Raw genomic sequence first — 17279 nt, 5'->3', positions numbered from 1 at the left:
CGGAGATGTTTTCCCACAACAGCCACGGAGAGACAGCTTACTCACCTGGCGGCGCTGGACAACCTACCTAGGCCGGCTAGTCCTTCCAACAAGACCAGCCCACCCGCTCGCTGCTGAAGGCAGCAAGCGCGGCAGCAGCAGCCGTGACAAGGAGAGGGGAGACGATGCTAAATGGACTGCGCGAGAAATGCGAGCCTCTGCTGCATCAAGCGGCACACAATCCGCCATGTTTGACCCTTGTTTCCTCGACTTCAAACGTAGACCTTCGTTTGCTGACCACAATCCCGCTCGGCAGCGGTGCATGGGAACGAACTAGCTCGCCTGCGATGCCTGGGAAAAACCTAACATGGGACTGGAAAAGACATCAGCGCTTACTCACGATGAATGTAGACAAAAATGGAAAATATTGCAGCGCTTGCGTACAAAAATAAATAAAAATAAAAGTAGACAGCAGCGCTCGCTGGCGAAAAAAAGAAAAAGAGAGCAGCGTTCACAATGGATATCTCAATTATAAGCTCGGTTGAACTCTGAAAAAGTTTGGATCAACATAACCCAAATCAAGAACTGCATAAAAGACAAAAAGGTCCCTTCCAAACAGACACCGACCAGGTTATTTGAGAACCAAACACACACATATGACACATATTTTACAGTAATTATTCCTTCTCAACTAGCTAGCCAGCAAACAATATATAACCAGCCCTACAGCCTATAAAAACACCCATCATACCCCCCCCCCCCCACCCCCAAAAGAAACCCCGCCCACAATGTCATGGTATATAAAAACAAAACAAAACAAAACAAAACAAAAACAAACAAACCCCCTATCTTACCCCCTAAACGCCATCCCATGCTTTTCCCTTTCCTCATATCCCCCCATACCCCCGCCCCCTTCTCATAATCACTCCAAAACCATCCACTTGCTCACCACCCCCGCCGCCCCCTCCAAATCCCCCAACAAATACCCCATACTCCTCAAATTATACGCCGCCTCCACCCTCAAATCCTCCTCCGCCAACCCCCCCTTCCACCTCTCCTCATCACTCCTATCCACCTTTGGCACCGGCGGCTCCTCCAACACCTTCTTGTAAAACTCCACCGCCACATTCCCCAGCCCAATCAGCGAATACGCCCTCGCCATATTGAAATGCGCCTCCTGCCTCTGTCCCGCACTCCCATTCCTCTCCGCCTCCGCCAGCCTGTCTTCATAGTACCTAAACAAAAAACTGAAGCCTTGATTGAGGAGATACTGCCTGTTGGTAGCCTGCCTCTTCAAGGCGTAGTGGATGTACGCCAGGCCCGTGGACAGGTTGATGAGGCAGTTTGTGGGATCGATCGAGGCAGCGCGGGCAAAGTAGGACAGGGCGTAGGTGTACGAGGTGGTCGTGAAGAGAATGTGCCCGTAAATAGTGAGCAGGGAGACGTCCAACCCGATCGAATCGTCCTTTTCCCCAGACGGCGATTGCTGCTGTCTCATGACAATGTTGTCCATTGTCTTGATCTGCCTCAAAATGAACTTTTGGGCCGGGCCCGACGTGTACCACGACACGGGCGTCTGGCAGACTCGGCACATAGCCGAGAACATGCGGTAAGAATCCGTCCCTGGGCGGTAATCCCTCATGAAATAGCGGGCAATAGCAACGCAGGTTTCTTCATCGCCAGCGTAGACGGCGCAGGATGCCCAGGCAACGTGGATAAGAAAGGTGTTGTCGATGGATGTCCAGACAACAGAGTCCCGGGCGGCGTGGCAGACGGCATAAGCCTCTCTATGCTGACCGGCGCGGACGAGGGCGAAGGCGTAGTTGAGGAAAATATTCAACCACTCCGTGAACGGAATGCCGCGATGTTCTTGGGGAATCTTGAAATGAGGCTTGTTGACGGTAGCCGCAGTAGCCGGGTCCGCACCATCCGCCGGAGCGAGGTTCTGACGCAAACGTTCCTCCATGGCGGCGAGCTTCAAGTTCCTGGCAGGAACAGCCTGCTGGCCACCCTCGGAAGGGTTGACGTATCCCAGGAACTTAATGTATTTGTCCCAAGGATAAAACTGCTTGTAAGCCCGGAAGTCGTCAACCAACGCCTTCGCAGCCGCCATCCACTTGCTCTTGGCCTCCTCATCCCCTAGCAAAGCGTTGCCCTCCATCTCTTGCATGATCTGGTAGTTCTTGGTCGCTTCCTTTGTCTGCTCAATCTCCTGCTGTCTCCTCTTCTCAGCATTGAGCAACCGGCGCGGCACATACTTCGACTTTGGCGCATTTGGATCCCTTGGCTTTCTGGGTTTGCGCGGCCCAGTGTTCTTCCGGGGACCATACGGACCACGTCTCTTTCTTGGTCCCAGCTTCTGCAGGTTCAGGGCCTCATGAACCAGCAAGAAAGCTTCCTCCCTACCCTCCTGCTCCTGTTCTCCTTCGTACATATTGGCAAGCTGCACGCGAGCCTCGATGTGGTCCTCATCGTCCTCAATCGCAGCAATGAAACATTCTTCAGCGGTCTGCTTCTCCCCCAAAGAGATGTGATATCGACCTTGACAGACCAAGAAGTCCGCATCGATGCTGCCTGTGCCCTCTGTCTCAGCAATGTGCTTGAACAGGTCCAGATACTGCTTCGCCTCCGCAGCCTTGTTCTGATCCAGCAGCGCAACCGCGATATCCTTCAAGCAGTCCGGGAAGTCCAGGAATTCCTCTTGCCTTGTCGGATCAAGCAGCTCCAAATGTCGCCTGGCCTCAGTATCCTGGAACCCCAGTTTGCACCGGTAAACAAACATCTTCGCCCTCAAATCCATGGGCATCCCCAAGCCATAACTCTCTCTCGGAAACTTGCCTGGCACAAAACCCTGCACTCCCAATCTCCTCTCCTCCCCAATATCCCACTCCCGATCATCATCCCCCATCGGCCCATCATCAAACTGCTCCCAATACGTTTCTTCTCTTCTCCCTGACAACCACCTGGCAATCTCCTTCAGCTCTTTCAACCCCTCCCTCCACAACTCCAACGTCCCGAAGAACTCGAGATAAATTCTCAAATCACTCCACTCAAACCTCCCCTCCTCCGCCTCAAACGTCCCCCTCTCCATCAAATAATTAATCACCTTCCTATACGCTGCCCTCGCAATCCCCGCCCCCTTCTTCAAATCCTTCACATCTAGCGCCACATCCGCAATATTCCTCACCGTCCGAATATTATACGGCCTGTACCCAAGCGCCTTTTGATACTCCCCCAAAGCCCTGCTCTGCTGATTCCCCATCATCATAATCACATCCGCCCTCGCAATCCTCGCCTGGATATGCGTCCTGTCCACCTCCAACGCCTGACTATAACAAGCATACGCTCTCTTCAACGTCTCAATCTTTTCCGCAGTCTGATTCCCCTCCTCATCATCCTCCATCTCGTCCACCCCCTCAAGACAATACTCCGCCGTCGCGATCCACTGCGGCACATCCCTCGGCGTCAAATGCGCAGCCGTAATCCGGCACATCACCGCCTGGGACCGGTTCTCCAGCGCCTCGTGCACCGACGACAGCAACACCCAAGCATGAATAACCTCGGAATTGATCCGGATAATCTCCGAGATCATCGTCATGGTCGCCTCGTAATCCCCCCTCTGAAACGCCTGCTGAGCCAAGTTCAATCGAAACAGGATATCCGGCGAGGGCTTGACCGCCTGTCTCGGACCCTTGACAGTCTTTGACTTGCGCTTGCGTCCCTTGGCGATAATCACACCCCCCTTTGTCTTCTTCTCTCCAGCCGCCGCCGACGACTTGGCAGGGGGTTGATAAGGAACACCCGCAGCATCAGCCCTCTGGCGAGCGACGAATTCCTCCTGCTGCTTGTCGAACCTCGCGACTTCGGCAGCGAGCTCCATGGCGTCAGAGTCGACAGACATGTCGCTGACGTCTGACTCCTCGCCATCATCTTCGAGGTGGTCGTCACCAGGAGCGGGGCAGTCTCCCATTTCAGCATCCTGATCTTGCTGCTGAGCTGGGGGGAGAGGTCGGTGGCCCTCAGGGAAGAGAGATGGGTCGAGCATGTCCATGGGGATGCCCCCTAGCCCGGAGGAGAAGGTGTTCATCTTGGATAGTTGTGATGTGTGTAGTCGTGCTTCCTTATCGTGAGTAAAGCGTGGTGGAGGTGAATGGAGATTAGTGAGATCAACGACTTGCAACAAAACTCGAAACCGCTGTCAAAGTCGATGAAAACTTTCTCTCTCTCTGCTCAATCGCGGGGTAACTAGATTAAACGCGTCCCACGTCCCCCTCCATTCCACCAAATCTTCGATATCCCCCTCCTTCTCACCCACTTGAAGCAGGAACGACGACCCCCTTCTCTCAGCGACTTGCAAGGCTGAAATTTTCCTCTTTTGGTCGTGTGTCGAGATATCCAGCAAGGAAGCCCGGCAATGTTGAGAAATCTCAGAAACAGATATTGAGTTTAAAGAGTCTCTTACTTCTTGACTGTCGTAAACTTTGGCTGAGAAAGTCGCAAACTTTGAGGATCAAGTTCACACTCTCATGAATAAGAGCAACTCGAAATTCGAGGCTGCAGCTAACCGCACAGTGCGGCGCCATCCAAAAGTTGTGAGCATATGAGGGTTGGACCGTGCATTGCGATGTATTCACGTGATGTAGCACGTGATTGGAGGAACAAGATCTTAGGCATGATTTTGAACAATGGGAGGTTGAATGGGTGGCCCATTGTGGTGGTTGAAAATGGGGATGGCCTTAGCTTCTTCCTCGAGTTTGGTTGCAACTTTGTCGTAGGAAAATACGGGCCCAGGGCTGATAATGCTGCTGAAGATGGTATGCTCGTTAGTAGAATAGAATAGTCTAAATATACACCCAAGATATCCCAGTCAGCAGACATGCCCCGTTAACTAGTCACAACACAGCAAACAAGACATTCTCAAGTCTCGTCTCAGAAAAACTGATCAATTCACCGCACCAACGCCTATAGATATATCAAGGTAGCCTTGCAACACGCTACCCACCCAAACTACCCCCCAGACCATGTATCTCATCCCGCTCATACAGAAACATATCAACATGTCCAATCGTGCCTCGAGAAAATGAAAAAAAGAAAGGAACAGATTCGGCCAAGGAACAGCACCGGCATGTACTCTTGAGATAGTGTCGCCATATATCCATGTGCTTTTCCCAATCCTCGTGTGAAAAAACCCAAGGCACGAAAAGAATCACTAGTTATTAGCCGTCCCCTCTACACCATGATGTATTCTGTGATGCTTTCGCTCTGCGTGGTGTTTTCGCTGTCTTTCGTCTGCTTCATCTGTTCATTCATGGTCGCCTCGCATCTAGCTCGACAACTTGCCCTCGTTTTTGGCCTCTGCAGAACCAGTTAGCATTGATCTTGTAGTCAGTATAAAAATCACTTACCCTTGACCTGCTCAAAGACCTTGAGCATCTTGCGTCTAGCACCCAGTGCATTGACGCCGCGCTCCTCCAGTTGCTTGTCATCCAATTCAATAAGGTCTGTCCATTTCATGTCCTTGAGGTTATCCGTGTACTTGTGCAGACGAAGGCTCCGTAGCCAGCTCGGGATGTCCTGCAAAAGAGTGGGGTCGGTGGGGTCCTCAGGGGGCTTCGAGGTGCCTCTCCGACCACGCGGAGAGCGGCCGCGGACCATATCAGAGTGATCAGAGTGGTAACCGCCGCCCTCAAATCCGACCTGAATGTGGGGTGGGAAGTTTGGAGCCAGTCCATTGTTCATAAGCCCAGCCGACCCATCATAGGCGCTCAAGAATCCATTGTTCTGCGGCGAGGCAAATGCCATGGCCGGAACATACGAGTTCTGCAGGGGAACGCCAGGCGAGTTGGGACGAGACCGGTGGTTGACAAAGCCCATGCCCTGTTGCGGCTGCTGAAGGTTCAACATACCATCCCGGCCCAAAGCCATGCCACCGCCATGCTGGCTGACCATGATGGCACCGGGGATGCTGGGAAGACCAGGAGAAAGCGGGTTCTGGCCCGGATCCGGCTCATTGGATCGGGCACGACGATACTTGCGCACATCATCCAGCGCGAACCGGTTGTTCACGGTAGAAAGCGCAGCCAGCTTCATGGCCGTGGCGTTGGCCACCATATCGGCGTTGTTACCGCCCTGGTTGAAGGTGGGCACCATCGGAGTGTTGACCATGGACGCCCAGTTGCCGCTGGCGGTATAAGGAGAAAGCAGGGGCAAATCACCAACACCCTTGTCACCGGTCGTCAAGGTCGTAGACTGAATGTTGGTGTTTCCAGTGATATTGGGGCGAGGTGAACGAAGAGCACCGCTCGAGGGAGGGGGCTGAACGAACTGGCCCATCGGCGGCTGCCCAGCAGAAGACGATTTGGGCCGGTTCGCATCGTTGGGACCCCAAGGAGAAGCAGGATTCTGTCCGTTGGGGTCCTCGGCGGGGGCCGAGATGGTGGGGGCCGCAAGCGAATTGCGGTTGTCCACAAGGCTGTTGCGGGTGGAGGGGGGCTGGCCCGTCTGCTGGGTGAACTTGGCCTTCTCAGTCGCAATGGCGGCGGCGGCATCGGGAAACATGGCATTGATCGTGCTGGGGTCGAGACCAGACTGACGCTTCGCAGCGGGGCTCGCGCGGGACATCGAGTTGCGAGCCGAGTCTACATTGAGCTTGCTCATAGCATCGCTCAGGCGGTTGGACATGGGATCTGGAACCAGAGTATTTATCAGGCACAGTTCAGGTCACACATTCCCCTATTCCGCAATCAAACTCACCTTTGTCAAAGTTGGCGGGGGAAAGAACGCCCGACATGGGGTGGTTCTTTCCCATCTGCTGCAAGACCTGGATAAAGAAGCGAATTTGAACCTGGGTGGTTTGCTGAAGGAGGGCGTAGAGAGCCGCAGTACGCTCAGCCTCGCTCAGGACCTGGAACCACTGTTCAATGGCGCTGAGCTCATCCTTGAAGTCCTGGTCCAAGGTGGCAGCAGCCATCTCCTCGAGAGTGTTCTCATACTGGTCGATATCGGCAATCCATTGCTGGGTGAGCTTATCCTGGGGATCCAACTCAGCAGCACCTTGGCCCTGTCCGCCCTGAACCTGACCATAAAAGTCCGACGAGGGGCGGATGCGGGCGGCGGCGGCCTGGTTGCTCAGAGTAGAGATATCGGCAGAGGCACGAAGAGGGTGGGGGTTCGCGCCAACGGCCCTCGAAGAAGGGGGGCGCAGCGATGAGACGTTGGACGCCTCGGGCGTGCTGTTGCGGTTGCTCATAATGTTGGACATATTGAGCATGCTCGCGGAAGCTACCGGTATGCAAGTGTTGGCGGCTTAAATATGTTGGAGAAGACTATGGTCCCAAGTCAAGAGAGTGGAAGAATCAGAGCAACTTCTCCAAAGACTGCTCGGTGCCAGTTGCCAGGATGAAACAGAGCTCGCGGCTGCTGATGTATTAGCAGGGTCCTTGTAGATCAGTGGCCCGTGGGAGTGGGCACGGGCAGCCAAGAATTGTTTCGTGATTTTCTCGATGGAGTTTGCTTTATGCTGTAGGTTTTTTTTGACCACGTCAGACGTACCAAGGGCAGATAAAGATGCGTTCGGCGTGATTAGGTTGTGTGGCTATTAGACTCGGCGTTCGAGCGACTTTCGAAGTCGGGAGCGAAAGAGGGCGATTTTGGAAAAGGCGCGAAAAGACTTTCGAAAGCTCTCCTGCAGTAACCCGCTGGCCTCAAAGGAGGATCGAAATATCGCGAAAGAAGCGGTGTTAGACTGCGCGAGCTGTAGAGACCATGTCAGTAATCGATAATGATACTGGATGCCGTTTGTTTGGTTGTTGAAAGGAAACCAGTGTCACCGGGCCTCTTCAGACCCTCGATAAATACTCGAACACAGCCCTCGAAGAAAGAGCGGAGAGGCCAAGGCAAGAAGCAACCAACGGCCGTATTACATGGCAAGCGGTGTGCAGCTTCAAAGGCAGGAGCGCGGGATGAACACCAGACTCCAGCTATCAGGAGAAAATAGACCCGACGACAAAGCGGAAGGGGGGTGGTTTGTTGCCATCTCGTCCAGTCCATTCTCCGTTGAGGCTGGTGGCCCCCTGAGCAACAGGAACAATAGCAGCCAGAGCACCCCGAGAACAATGCCATGCAATGTCGCAAAGAGCTGGAGAAGTCTTACGTACCCATTAATAAAATAACAACCCGACCAAAAAAGAGGAACCTGGCCCAGCAGCGAGAAAGGTGGTTCCGCAAGGTGAAGGGACGACGACACGACAGGCAGGAAGAGAACCTGATCAGGACTCAGAAGAGGTGGTGGAAAGGGAAGGGAGAGCCAAGAGCTGGCTATAAAGTGTGAGAAAGTCAGCCGTTAGCGCGCTGAGCCTCGCTAACTAATAAAAGCTGGCCGTTGATTCTTGAAACGTCCCTGACCTCCACCCAGCCCCGGCGTTACCGACTGCTTCTCCAGTTCTTCCAAATCCACTAACCCACCAACAATGGAGCGCCCTGTCACTGGTAAAACATGTCTTTTTCTTGGGGGATTCTTGGGTTGTTTGGGGACACCCCATTCGTACTGTTGATAATCTGCTGGGGGTGGATATCTAGGAGTCTTCCGCATCATCTCCACCATCCACTACATTACCTAGAAATCAACTGACATTGCGCTGTGCATCCATCCACCAGAGCAACCCCAAGCCCCTCAGCGCATGGACTCCTCGTTGAGCTTCAGCCTTGGGACACAAAAAGGGGTTGCAGTGGAACCCGCTACCTAAACCCCGCCCCCTAACAGCACCGTGCCGTTCGCCTCTCTGCACCTCACCCACGGCTGTCGGCTTCCGCAGCCGCCAGGGGTGACACATTCCACATGGGACGACAGGCCACTCTTGTTCCAATGTTCTACTGATCAGATGTGTTGAGAGGTCACAAGACATGTCAAGGTCATCATGAGCCAGTCTTAGAAAACATGCTGTTTATTTATTGTTGCTAGTGTATCTGGTGTTAGGAACCTGGTGGCAAAAGGATCAGTCTGACATCGTCATACTCGGCCACTCCAAATCAGAATGTCAAACAAACGGACTATGCAGTAAAGCGGCTCAGTTTGCGATCAGCATCTCGTATCTGCCACTGAGAGCACTCTGGAGAAGAGCATTCTGGAGAAGAGCATTCTGGAGAAGAGCATTCTGGAGAAGAGCATTCTGGAGAAGAGCATTCTGGAGAAGAGCACTCTGGAGAAGAGCATATAAGCGTTGAAATAGCTAGTGGCACACCGTTCCGCAGACCAAGAAAGTAGTTGCCCCTCACCACAGGAGTAGTGCAAAGCTTCCAAATAGTGGAAGTGAGATCGTCATCTGGACATAAGCAAAGGGATCATGTCGGGAAGAAATGTTGACTGGCTTTCATGCACCTTGAGTCTATGTGGCAGACAGAGGTGTTTGGTAATAGCCAGGCATGGGATTTGATCTTGGCACGAAGAATTATCCTTCAGCTAAAAGAGTACGGGTAGTAGACTCAGAGCTGTACACACTAATGCCGTTTTGATATCTCGAGGTTGTGAAGCCCAAGATATCGGGAAGGGGAAGGGGGATGAATGGGTGATGGTGGCCGGTTCGGTCGTTTCGTCATTGGGATGTCTTGCCCGAGAACACATGCTCGTTCATGATGATCTCCCGTCACCACTAATAGCCAAGAGGAGAGCAGCATTGATGGAGGGATGCGCCCCGGCAGGTCCGCCTCTTCCAGAGGCCAATGCATTCCGTTGGTAGATAAAATGACGCCCTAGATAACACCTCGAAAAGCCGGCCCAATAGCGGTGCGAATCAAGTAACCGCAGAATTCCTTCGTAATGATCATGCCCGAAGATGGTCGTCCCTAACCGTGCGCGCTGAAATAGGGAAATTAAGCAGTCTCCCGCTTGCCCTCCTTGAACTCCTTCTGTAGAAATCGTTAGCGGTCGTGTTTCTCGATGAGGAGGTCGTCGGTGTGTGCTCGGAGTGCGTACAAGAGCCTTGGCGGTGCCGTGGAGAGCATGTCTGTGGTTTCTCCGGAACTTGGGGTCGGTACCCTTGAGGGAGGGGTATCTGGAAGTCTTGGGCTTCTTGATACTGCAGTATTATCTCGAGTTAGCCCTCCGTTCGTTCTGCTTTGCTCGGTCGGCGTTCGATTCGTCGTACCCGTTCCGGTGCGCCTTGCGCGACTGGTTGTGCTGAGACGAGTTCTTGGACTCTGGAATCGATTCAGTCAGTATTTCTGTCTCTGAGGACCGGCAGCATTTCGAGAAGTTACGTACTGGCCATTGTGAAAGATGTCGACTCAGATGGTGGACGGTTGCTAAGGTCTGGGAAGTCGGGGTGCAAGGTAGGTGCGTAGCTCTGCACACAAAAAGTGGGAGAAATTTGGATTGCCCTAATCTGGTGGGTGTGGCTCATGCGGGGCTGGAGTGTGTGGCTGCCCCGTGCGTAGCTTTCTTGGCGGGCCCGGACAGCTCCCGCCAACCGCCAAAGGCATGAGCTCATCTCATTGCAACTGCCCAGTTCAACTGATACTTCACTTTCATGTATGAGGCTTGAGCTTAACATAACACATTGCAATCATTATTCTCAGATATGACCTATCTATATGGCGTTCTTATTTACAAAATGTCCCTCTCCTTCGTCCTCTATTCAAGCGCCCCCGCTCATAACATCTCAGGCCTCGCCATGTTGGCGATATGGGTATTCTTCTGTAATTTGCGCCGCGATCGGCTTGAACTTTGTTTATTTCACAGTCACAGGTGAAACAAGCTTGGCTGCCGCAGCCAGGTCAGCAGACCTTCTGAGCTGCTTGGAACGCACAAGCTGAATGTAACGGAGGAAAAGAATGAAAAGAAGCTCGACACTGTGAGAATAAGGTCAGTCTCAAAGCATGCAGCATGTCTGGTAATGGAGGGCGAACGCACCGTTCCTTGGTCATCATCAAGATGCCCTGAACCAGCAGGCCCTTGAGAATCTGGGGTCCGATGCCCTTGAAGAGACCCAGAGCTCCTTCGTTCTGGATGATGAACTGCATCACCTCGACGAAGCTCTTGAATGGCTTGCCCTGACGAATCGCTGGCGGCTTAGACTGCAAGCCGACCTTGGCAACGATAAGGGGCTGAGTAACAATAGTGGCGAGAGCCTTGGACATGGCACCGAGGGCTGGGGTAGTGAGATTAGAAATATCCAATATCAAAAGGGGTCATATTCTCGAACTTACCAAATGCCTCCATGGGAGAAAGGTTCTTCTTGCCGGCAAACAGAGTCTCCTTTAACCTTTCATAGGCACCATATGTGATGGACGGGTTGACGACCAGCACCAAACTCGCCTTTAAACCTCTCCACAACCCACAGACGCCATCCTCGCCCTCAATAACCTCCTTCGCAGTGTCGAAGAAACCCTTTCTGTCCTCCTTGTTTTGCGTCTGTTGCCGAGTGGTGATGACTGCGACTGGGATGGTGAAGAGTTGAGCAAGCGCGCCTGCAACAGCACCAATGGAGAGTTCGGTGATGGTCGAGGTGGGCCCCGTGTGCTTGCTGTGCTTGAGGTACAGAGTGCGAACAGTCGAATGCCAGTAGAAGTAGGCAAAGTTGGTAGAAGCAACACCAAGCAGCGATCCAGCCATACCGGCATAGAGACCCTGAATTCCTTCAGCGGAAGCAATCCTGGAGATAGCGTCCCATGATGACTTGTAGTGCGGCTCATCGGAGGCGCCCTCGCCCTTCTCGGAGTTGGCCTTTACTTGCACCTGGAGTTTGGTCTTGACGCTACAGCATGGATGGTAGATTAGCAAATGGATTTCCCAGAACCCCTTGGCCGATCAGGCTGCATATCAAACATACAGATCGAGAGGATACACCAGCGTGTTGGCAAACACAGCACCGGCAGCGCCTGCTGTCGCAAGACCCCAGGGCCCAATTGGGGCGGGCTTTGACTGAGCACCCATTGTGTGATGTCTTGTTTACTCCTTGCGCCTCAAAAGAGGGCTCTCCTTACAACCTGAATGCAACTCCTCCGGTGGTTGCGCTGTCGTTCGCGATAAGTGGATACGTCACAAAAAGGTGTATATCGATATCGGCCGGTGGATGATTTCCAGGTGGTTGGCTATCTGCAAATCGCGATGACGGCAGATGGGCTCGGCAAGTAATTCGAATGTTGGGGACGTCCGCCAGCAAGATTGAATGAATAGCAAAACCAGATATACAACACGCACGCAATGCAATGGCAATGGTGAAGATGACGACGACGACAAAAAAGTGACGACAGGGACACCTCTAATAGGTTATAGGGGGCCTGGCCATGGTATTTACGCTGTAGGCCACCGAGGTGCATCCGGCAAGTGCGGTCCACCGGCCGCGGGGGACCCAGTGTCTTTTTAGCCCGTGATGTCGATTACCGAACCGGATAACCTCGGTTGGCGATTGTGTGCTCGGGGCAACGCCAATTGAATGCGGCAAACGATACGAGTGCCTGGAAGACGCACCTCAGCCCCGCATTCCTTCTGTTCTTTATCCCATCGACTTGTCGCTGGCAGGCTGATGAATGCCATTGTTGATTGGGACTTGGCTTCTCAAAACACATGAATTCCACCACCCCCCGGGCCCCGACTCATGGATCACATTGTAGATGAATCGCTTTGATAAGATCGTGTGGCGCCCCGCACCGGCCTCGGAACCAGCCGACTGGGAGACCCTAGTTCGTCCAGTGCAGCTTGGCGACGGATCAAAAAGACGAGATGCTTGTTTCGCGATTCGAGATGGGGGACTGCTGATGAGATGTTTCACGGAAGACGGGTTGGGCAGCCGCGGTTTATATGAGGGTAATGGCTTGAGAGAGAACTGCTGCATTTGGAGTCTCACTGCTCAGCCTCAGACGTCCATGATGGATAACCCAGCCACCCCCGCGTGGCTAGTAACTGGTCGTAGAGGTACTTACCCCAGAACAGACACTCGGTATCATACCCCACTGGTGCTCGATTATCGGCAGTGAGTAGCAGCGCGTCGAATTGCTCGCAGATCTCGCAGACGGCATCTGTCAGTGGTGATTGGGCGGCCATAGAACATACGATTGAGCCTTGGCGATCGCTACTCAACTAGGACTCGACATTCACTCATATACGCACCCTTTGTCGTCAAACTCCTTGCCCGACTGACTGGTTACACGACTTCACTCTGACGACCAAGTAGCAATGTCAGCGAACTGGAACTCCAGAAGCAGTCCACTAAATAGACAGAATGAGGCGAAAGGGCTGGTGAGACGGACCCTCTTCCTACACACTGCCTGTCATCATGCTCACCAAGAACGTGGCTGATTCCCTAAATAGCAATATGAAGCGCTTCTAATGGACGGGAAGCGGAAGGATGCTTTGAAGCATGCCATCTCTGCTGCCGACTTCTACATGAAGGCCATCCAGGATGGGGCTCCAGGGGTAGACGCTGCTAAACTTCGTAACAAGATCTCATATCTGCTTGAGCTTGGCGAGACCATCAAGGCAAATCAGAAGCAAGCGGGCCTCAGCTCTCGACCTCCTGAGCTCATATCCACCCGCGTCCTTTCCACGTCTGAAAGGACTATTCTATTAAGGTCTTCGAAGCTCCATGGCCTCATCTTTCCGCCTTGGACGGCAGACACCGAATCCAAGGTGTTCTCAGGGACATCCCTCAACCAGAGTCCCGACCCCTATATGTGGGTGCACCATGCGCCGTGCTGCTCTTGACACCTGACCATGGAAGGTGTTGCTAACTCGTCCTTGTCCAATCGAAAGTGATTCCACGCCTTTTTCTCTCTCTCCCGAGCAGCGGGCCATCTTCTCTGGTTGGAAACGGCCTTTGGAACTGGTGCCCGGGGTCGACGACGACAATCTGGAATGGATGATGACTGCTGAGAACCCAATCGACCTGGCCCAGGATTTGGCGACGGATTGTTCCGTCGTAGCCAGCTTGTGTGCTGCCACTCCCCACTTCACCTCGGAGAAGGGTTCTGTAAGAGGATCCGACCGTTCTTGTAATTATTATTCATGCGTACTGATGCTTGTTGGTAGTTGCTTTCTTCGCTCATGTATCCGTTCGACTATGAGCATAAGCGTCCCAAGGTTGTTAAGAATGGCCCATATCTCTTTCGTCTCAACTTTAATGGATGCTGGCGTTCCGTTGCTGTTGATGACCGCCTCCCGGCTACGTCAACGGACCGGACGTTGTACGTGGTGGATCGGCGCAATCCTAAACTATTATGGCCTGCCTTGGTTGAGAAGGCATACCTGAAAATACGCGGGGGCTACGACTTTCCCGGAAGCAACTCCGGCACAGACTTGCATGTCTTGACTGGTTGGATACCAGAACAGATCTTCCTGAAGAGGTGAGATGACTTCTCAGCTAATTAGTGCGTGGTCATGCTAACTGTTCAAAGTGATGACATCGAGCTCGACCAAACCTGGGACAGAATTAAGAAAGGATACGATGATGGAAACGCCATCTTGACGTTGGGGACGGGGAATATCCCACCAGAAGAAGAAGAGGCCCTGGGTTTGGTCAGGGAACATGACTATGCAGTTCTTGACGTACGAAGCGATGGTAACAGTCGTTCATTGCTGATCAAGAACCCTTGGGTCGACAGCCTGGTGTGGACAGGCGTAGGGTCTTCAGCAACCCTCAAGACGCACACCGTGGGATCAAGACCTGAGCACGCAACAAACCAGTTCTGGATGGCCTTTGAGGATGCTCTGCAGCACTTTGACTCTCTCTACGTCAACTGGAACCCAAACCTCTTCCAGTTCCGCCAAGACCACCACTTCAAATGGGACATGCCGGACGCAACAGAAGAGCTGGTCTTCACCAAGAACCCGCAATACAGCGTGGTATCCTCTTCCAACAGCCCCATATGGGTCCTCCTGAGCCGTCACTGGCAAGATGGCGAGCTTGAAATCCTGCGAGAACGAAAAGCCGAGCGAGACCGCCACAACGCTTCCCTGGCTCATGTCTCCAAGCAGCTCGGGTTCATGTCCCTCTCAATATTTGCCGCCTCCCCACCCGGTACCCGGCTCCCACTGCCAGAAAACCACCGGTGCCTCTACCAGGGGCCGTACGTTGATAGCCCCAACACATTGCTGCGTTACGATCCCACTCCCAACAACCCCCAAACCCTCGTCGTGGCCCAGGGTGAGCTTCCGCTGCCAACATACAACTTCACCCTATCCTTCTTCTCCAACTCGCCCTTGACTATCCGTCAAGCCCCTGAACCGCTCAGCCACAGCGAAACCATCACCGGCGCCTGGAACCGGCGGAATTCAGGCGGCTCGGCGGCTCACCCGTCCTATTTCATCAACCCGCAGTATTCCATCACGCTTCCCCAAACCACCCCTCTATCTTTTTTACTCTCGACAGATGTGAAAGACTTGCCAATTCACATCGCGCTGATCTACTCGTCGAAAAATATAACCAGCATCTCTGGCAGAGATATCCTGGTGTCATCACCGGAATACCAGCGAGGCGCGACGTTTTGCCAGACTCACGGGTCGCAGCCTCTGGCGGCGGGGACGTACACGGTCATCTTGTCTACTTTTGAACCGGGCCAGCTAGGAAAATTTGTGCTGAGGGTGGCGACGGAGGTGGAAGGGGTGGTGGTGGGGCAGGTGATGTCGTCGCAGGCGGGGAAGCTGAGGTCGGTGTTCCCGGAAGTGGCGGTTTTTAAGAATGGGGAGGAGAGGTTGAGGGGACGGGTGGGGATTGGGAGGTTGACCAGGTTGAGTGTTGTTGCGAGGGCGGCGGTTGCGGGGGGGGAAGCGGGGAATGGAGGGGGAGGACTGAGGATGAAGCTGGAGTTGGGGACGGGGGTGGGGAGGAGGGTGGTTGGACAGAGTAAAGGGGGGGGGTTTACTCAGGAGTGGGGGGTTTTAGGGTTGGATGAGGGGGAGGTGGATGTTGATCCTGAGGTGGTGAGGAGGATGGGGGGGTTATGGGTTGTGTTGGAGCAGATTGGGGGGGTGTCGAGGGGAGGAGGGAAAGGGGGGGTGCAGGTTGAGGTTTGGAGTGATGGGGGGGTGGTGTTGGAGGGAGGGTGGGAATGTGTTGATGAGGATTGAGTCCTCTGTTTGCAACATGGGAGAGGTTGTTATGTTTGTGTATGTTGGGTGTTGTACTGACTGTCATAACAAGCAACTTTGTTTATTTAGCTCTGTTATATTTGGCTTTTTATCTACCAACCTGACTTTCATCTCACCAAGCCCATGCCCTTGACTGAGAAGCTCATAGCTCTTGCCTACTCGCCTTTGTTTACCTCGTGACCCAAGCAACTGCCTCATTCCCAAGCCGAGGCCTCACAAGGAAGGAGCAGCTCACGACAACACTCCCGAATGGAAGGAGTACCCACTGGTTTATATATTAGGTCCACAACCCATCTTCCAACAGCAGCTCGAACATCTTGATCAGGGCACCACACTTGTGGTCAGGGCAAATGGTCAAGGTGGAAGAGCTGCTGTTAACCCCCCCGCCGGGGGCTTGCAACCAATAGCCCCCGACTTCGATCCGAAGTAAAACCACCGAGGTTTTCGTAACCGGCCAGCTCCATAGAGGTGGCCGGTGAGTTTTTACCTCTACGGCCTTTTTTTCTTTCTTTTATGTATTTATTTTTTGCTTGCGACTTTCTTACTGCAGCTATTGTATTGTAATACCTATGTGTAAAGTCTAGATACACATCCTGGTGTCTTTCTGGAAGGACCCTTGTTGGACCTTTTAGGCGGTGTGCAAGCACTCTTTGTCATCAACACACTTTTAGGCTAGCTTTGTTGTATGCTTTGAGTTGTTCTACGGTGGTTTTTATTTGATCTAGGGGTTCCTATGAGCTTTCGATTGCATTGTTTGTCCATCTGTTTGACATATAAAGGAGTGTTTATTCTGGGTATTGTGGTAATTCACTACCTGCTTAAAGTATCGAGGGCCCGAGTCGACAGACATTCTCAAGCTACGGCTTCAACTCCAGCTTTCTAGGACCGAGACAGGAGAGCACAGCCGGGCTAGCCTCGGTCTTGGAGTCGAAAATGGGTCCTGGTGATCTTCAGCAAGTAGCAGTGAGTTTGTCAGCTTGTGGCCCAAGATGTCTGACTGGGTTGGCTGCGACTTTGAGCTCCGGCTGAAGAAAGAGGTATTGAAGACGCGTGGCAAATGTTGCTTTCCGCTGGCCATGCTTAGATTGCGAGGACGGGATCATGTGCCGTTGAGGAGGAGATCCCTGTGCCGCAATATTGGATCTAGAGACGTCGTCCCCTCGCCTGGTGTCGACTGTTTCTGCTTGAGGGCGGCTTTTCTGGGGCAGTTGAGGCTGGA

The 17279-nt window shown here is 53.2% G+C and overlaps 6 protein-coding genes across 6 annotated transcripts; 1 reads left to right on the top strand and 5 right to left on the bottom strand.

Moving 5' to 3' along the window:
- Positions 1–901: 901 nt before the first annotated feature.
- TFC4 (transcription factor TFIIIC subunit tfc4) lies at positions 902–4066 on the bottom strand (the record flags this gene model as incomplete). The annotated part of the gene is made up of 1 exon (XM_062893432.1): positions 902–4066. One exon carries the CDS (start codon positions 4064–4066, stop codon positions 902–904), a length of 3165 nt encoding a protein of 1054 aa, XP_062739232.1.
- An 849-nt stretch (positions 4067–4915) lies between these two features.
- On the bottom strand, positions 4916–7249 carry VTS1 (Flap-structured DNA-binding and RNA-binding protein; the record flags this gene model as incomplete). Its single annotated transcript, XM_062893431.1, has 3 exons — positions 4916–5334; positions 5385–6665; positions 6733–7249. The coding sequence occupies 3 exons, from the start codon at positions 7247–7249 to the stop codon at positions 5303–5305; spliced, it is 1830 nt and encodes a 609-aa protein (XP_062739231.1). The 3' UTR covers positions 4916–5302.
- An 85-nt stretch (positions 7250–7334) lies between these two features.
- Positions 7335–8014, bottom strand: QC762_0108150 (uncharacterized protein; the record flags this gene model as incomplete). The annotated part of the gene is made up of 3 exons (XM_062884281.1): positions 7335–7395; positions 7599–7723; positions 7949–8014. 3 exons carry the CDS (start codon positions 8012–8014, stop codon positions 7335–7337), a joined length of 252 nt encoding a protein of 83 aa, XP_062739230.1.
- Positions 8015–9706: 1692 nt separating this feature from the next.
- Positions 9707–10354, bottom strand: rpl29 (60S ribosomal protein L29). The gene is made up of 4 exons (XM_062893430.1): positions 10238–10354; positions 10122–10173; positions 9950–10052; positions 9707–9882 (listed from the first exon to the last, which is right to left on the bottom strand). Exons 1-4 carry the CDS (start codon positions 10242–10244, stop codon positions 9847–9849), a joined length of 198 nt encoding a protein of 65 aa, XP_062739229.1. The 5' UTR covers positions 10245–10354; the 3' UTR covers positions 9707–9846.
- Positions 10355–10519: 165 nt separating this feature from the next.
- Positions 10520–12791, bottom strand: ANT1 (ADP/ATP carrier protein). Its single transcript, XM_062893429.1, has 4 exons — positions 11805–12791; positions 11182–11729; positions 10886–11123; positions 10520–10824 (listed from the first exon to the last, which is right to left on the bottom strand). The coding sequence occupies exons 1-4, from the start codon at positions 11906–11908 to the stop codon at positions 10704–10706; spliced, it is 1011 nt and encodes a 336-aa protein (XP_062739228.1). The 5' UTR covers positions 11909–12791; the 3' UTR covers positions 10520–10703.
- Positions 12792–13150: 359 nt separating this feature from the next.
- RIM13 (cysteine protease) lies at positions 13151–16039 on the top strand (the record flags this gene model as incomplete). The annotated part of the gene is made up of 5 exons (XM_062893428.1): positions 13151–13213; positions 13286–13647; positions 13727–13943; positions 14003–14316; positions 14368–16039. The coding sequence occupies 5 exons, from the start codon at positions 13151–13153 to the stop codon at positions 16037–16039; spliced, it is 2628 nt and encodes an 875-aa protein (XP_062739227.1).
- Between the last annotated feature and the right edge of the window lie 1240 nt (positions 16040–17279).

The sequence above is a fragment of the Podospora pseudocomata genome, chromosome 7, assembly GCF_035222375.1.
Source record: "Podospora pseudocomata strain CBS 415.72m chromosome 7, whole genome shotgun sequence".
NCBI classification, from domain to species: domain Eukaryota; kingdom Fungi; phylum Ascomycota; class Sordariomycetes; order Sordariales; family Podosporaceae; genus Podospora; species Podospora pseudocomata.
The sequence above is the reverse complement of the archived record's forward strand: the minus strand, read 5'-3'. Positions and strand labels throughout refer to the sequence as shown.

What these genes read in the sequence shown, in the direction of transcription:
- rpl29 (XM_062893430.1), bottom strand. An exon ending in CGCAAGGCGCACCGGAACGG is followed by an intron (nt 10,053 to 10,121) that starts GTACGACGAATC and finishes ATAATACTGCAG; the next exon opens with TATCAAGAAGCCCAAGACTT. An exon ending in ACGGCACCGCCAAGGCTCTT is followed by an intron (nt 9,883 to 9,949) that starts GTACGCACTCCG and finishes CGATTTCTACAG; the next exon opens with AAGGAGTTCAAGGAGGGCAA.
- ANT1 (XM_062893429.1), bottom strand. Translation starts at nt 11,908, where the DNA reads ATGGGTGCTCAGTCAAAGCCCGCCCCAATTGGGCCCTGGGGTCTTGCG. An exon ending in CTGGTGTATCCTCTCGATCT is followed by an intron (nt 11,730 to 11,804) that starts GTATGTTTGATA and finishes TCCATGCTGTAG; the next exon opens with CGTCAAGACCAAACTCCAGG. An exon ending in TTCTCCCATGGAGGCATTTG is followed by an intron (nt 11,124 to 11,181) that starts GTAAGTTCGAGA and finishes TCACTACCCCAG; the next exon opens with CCCTCGGTGCCATGTCCAAG.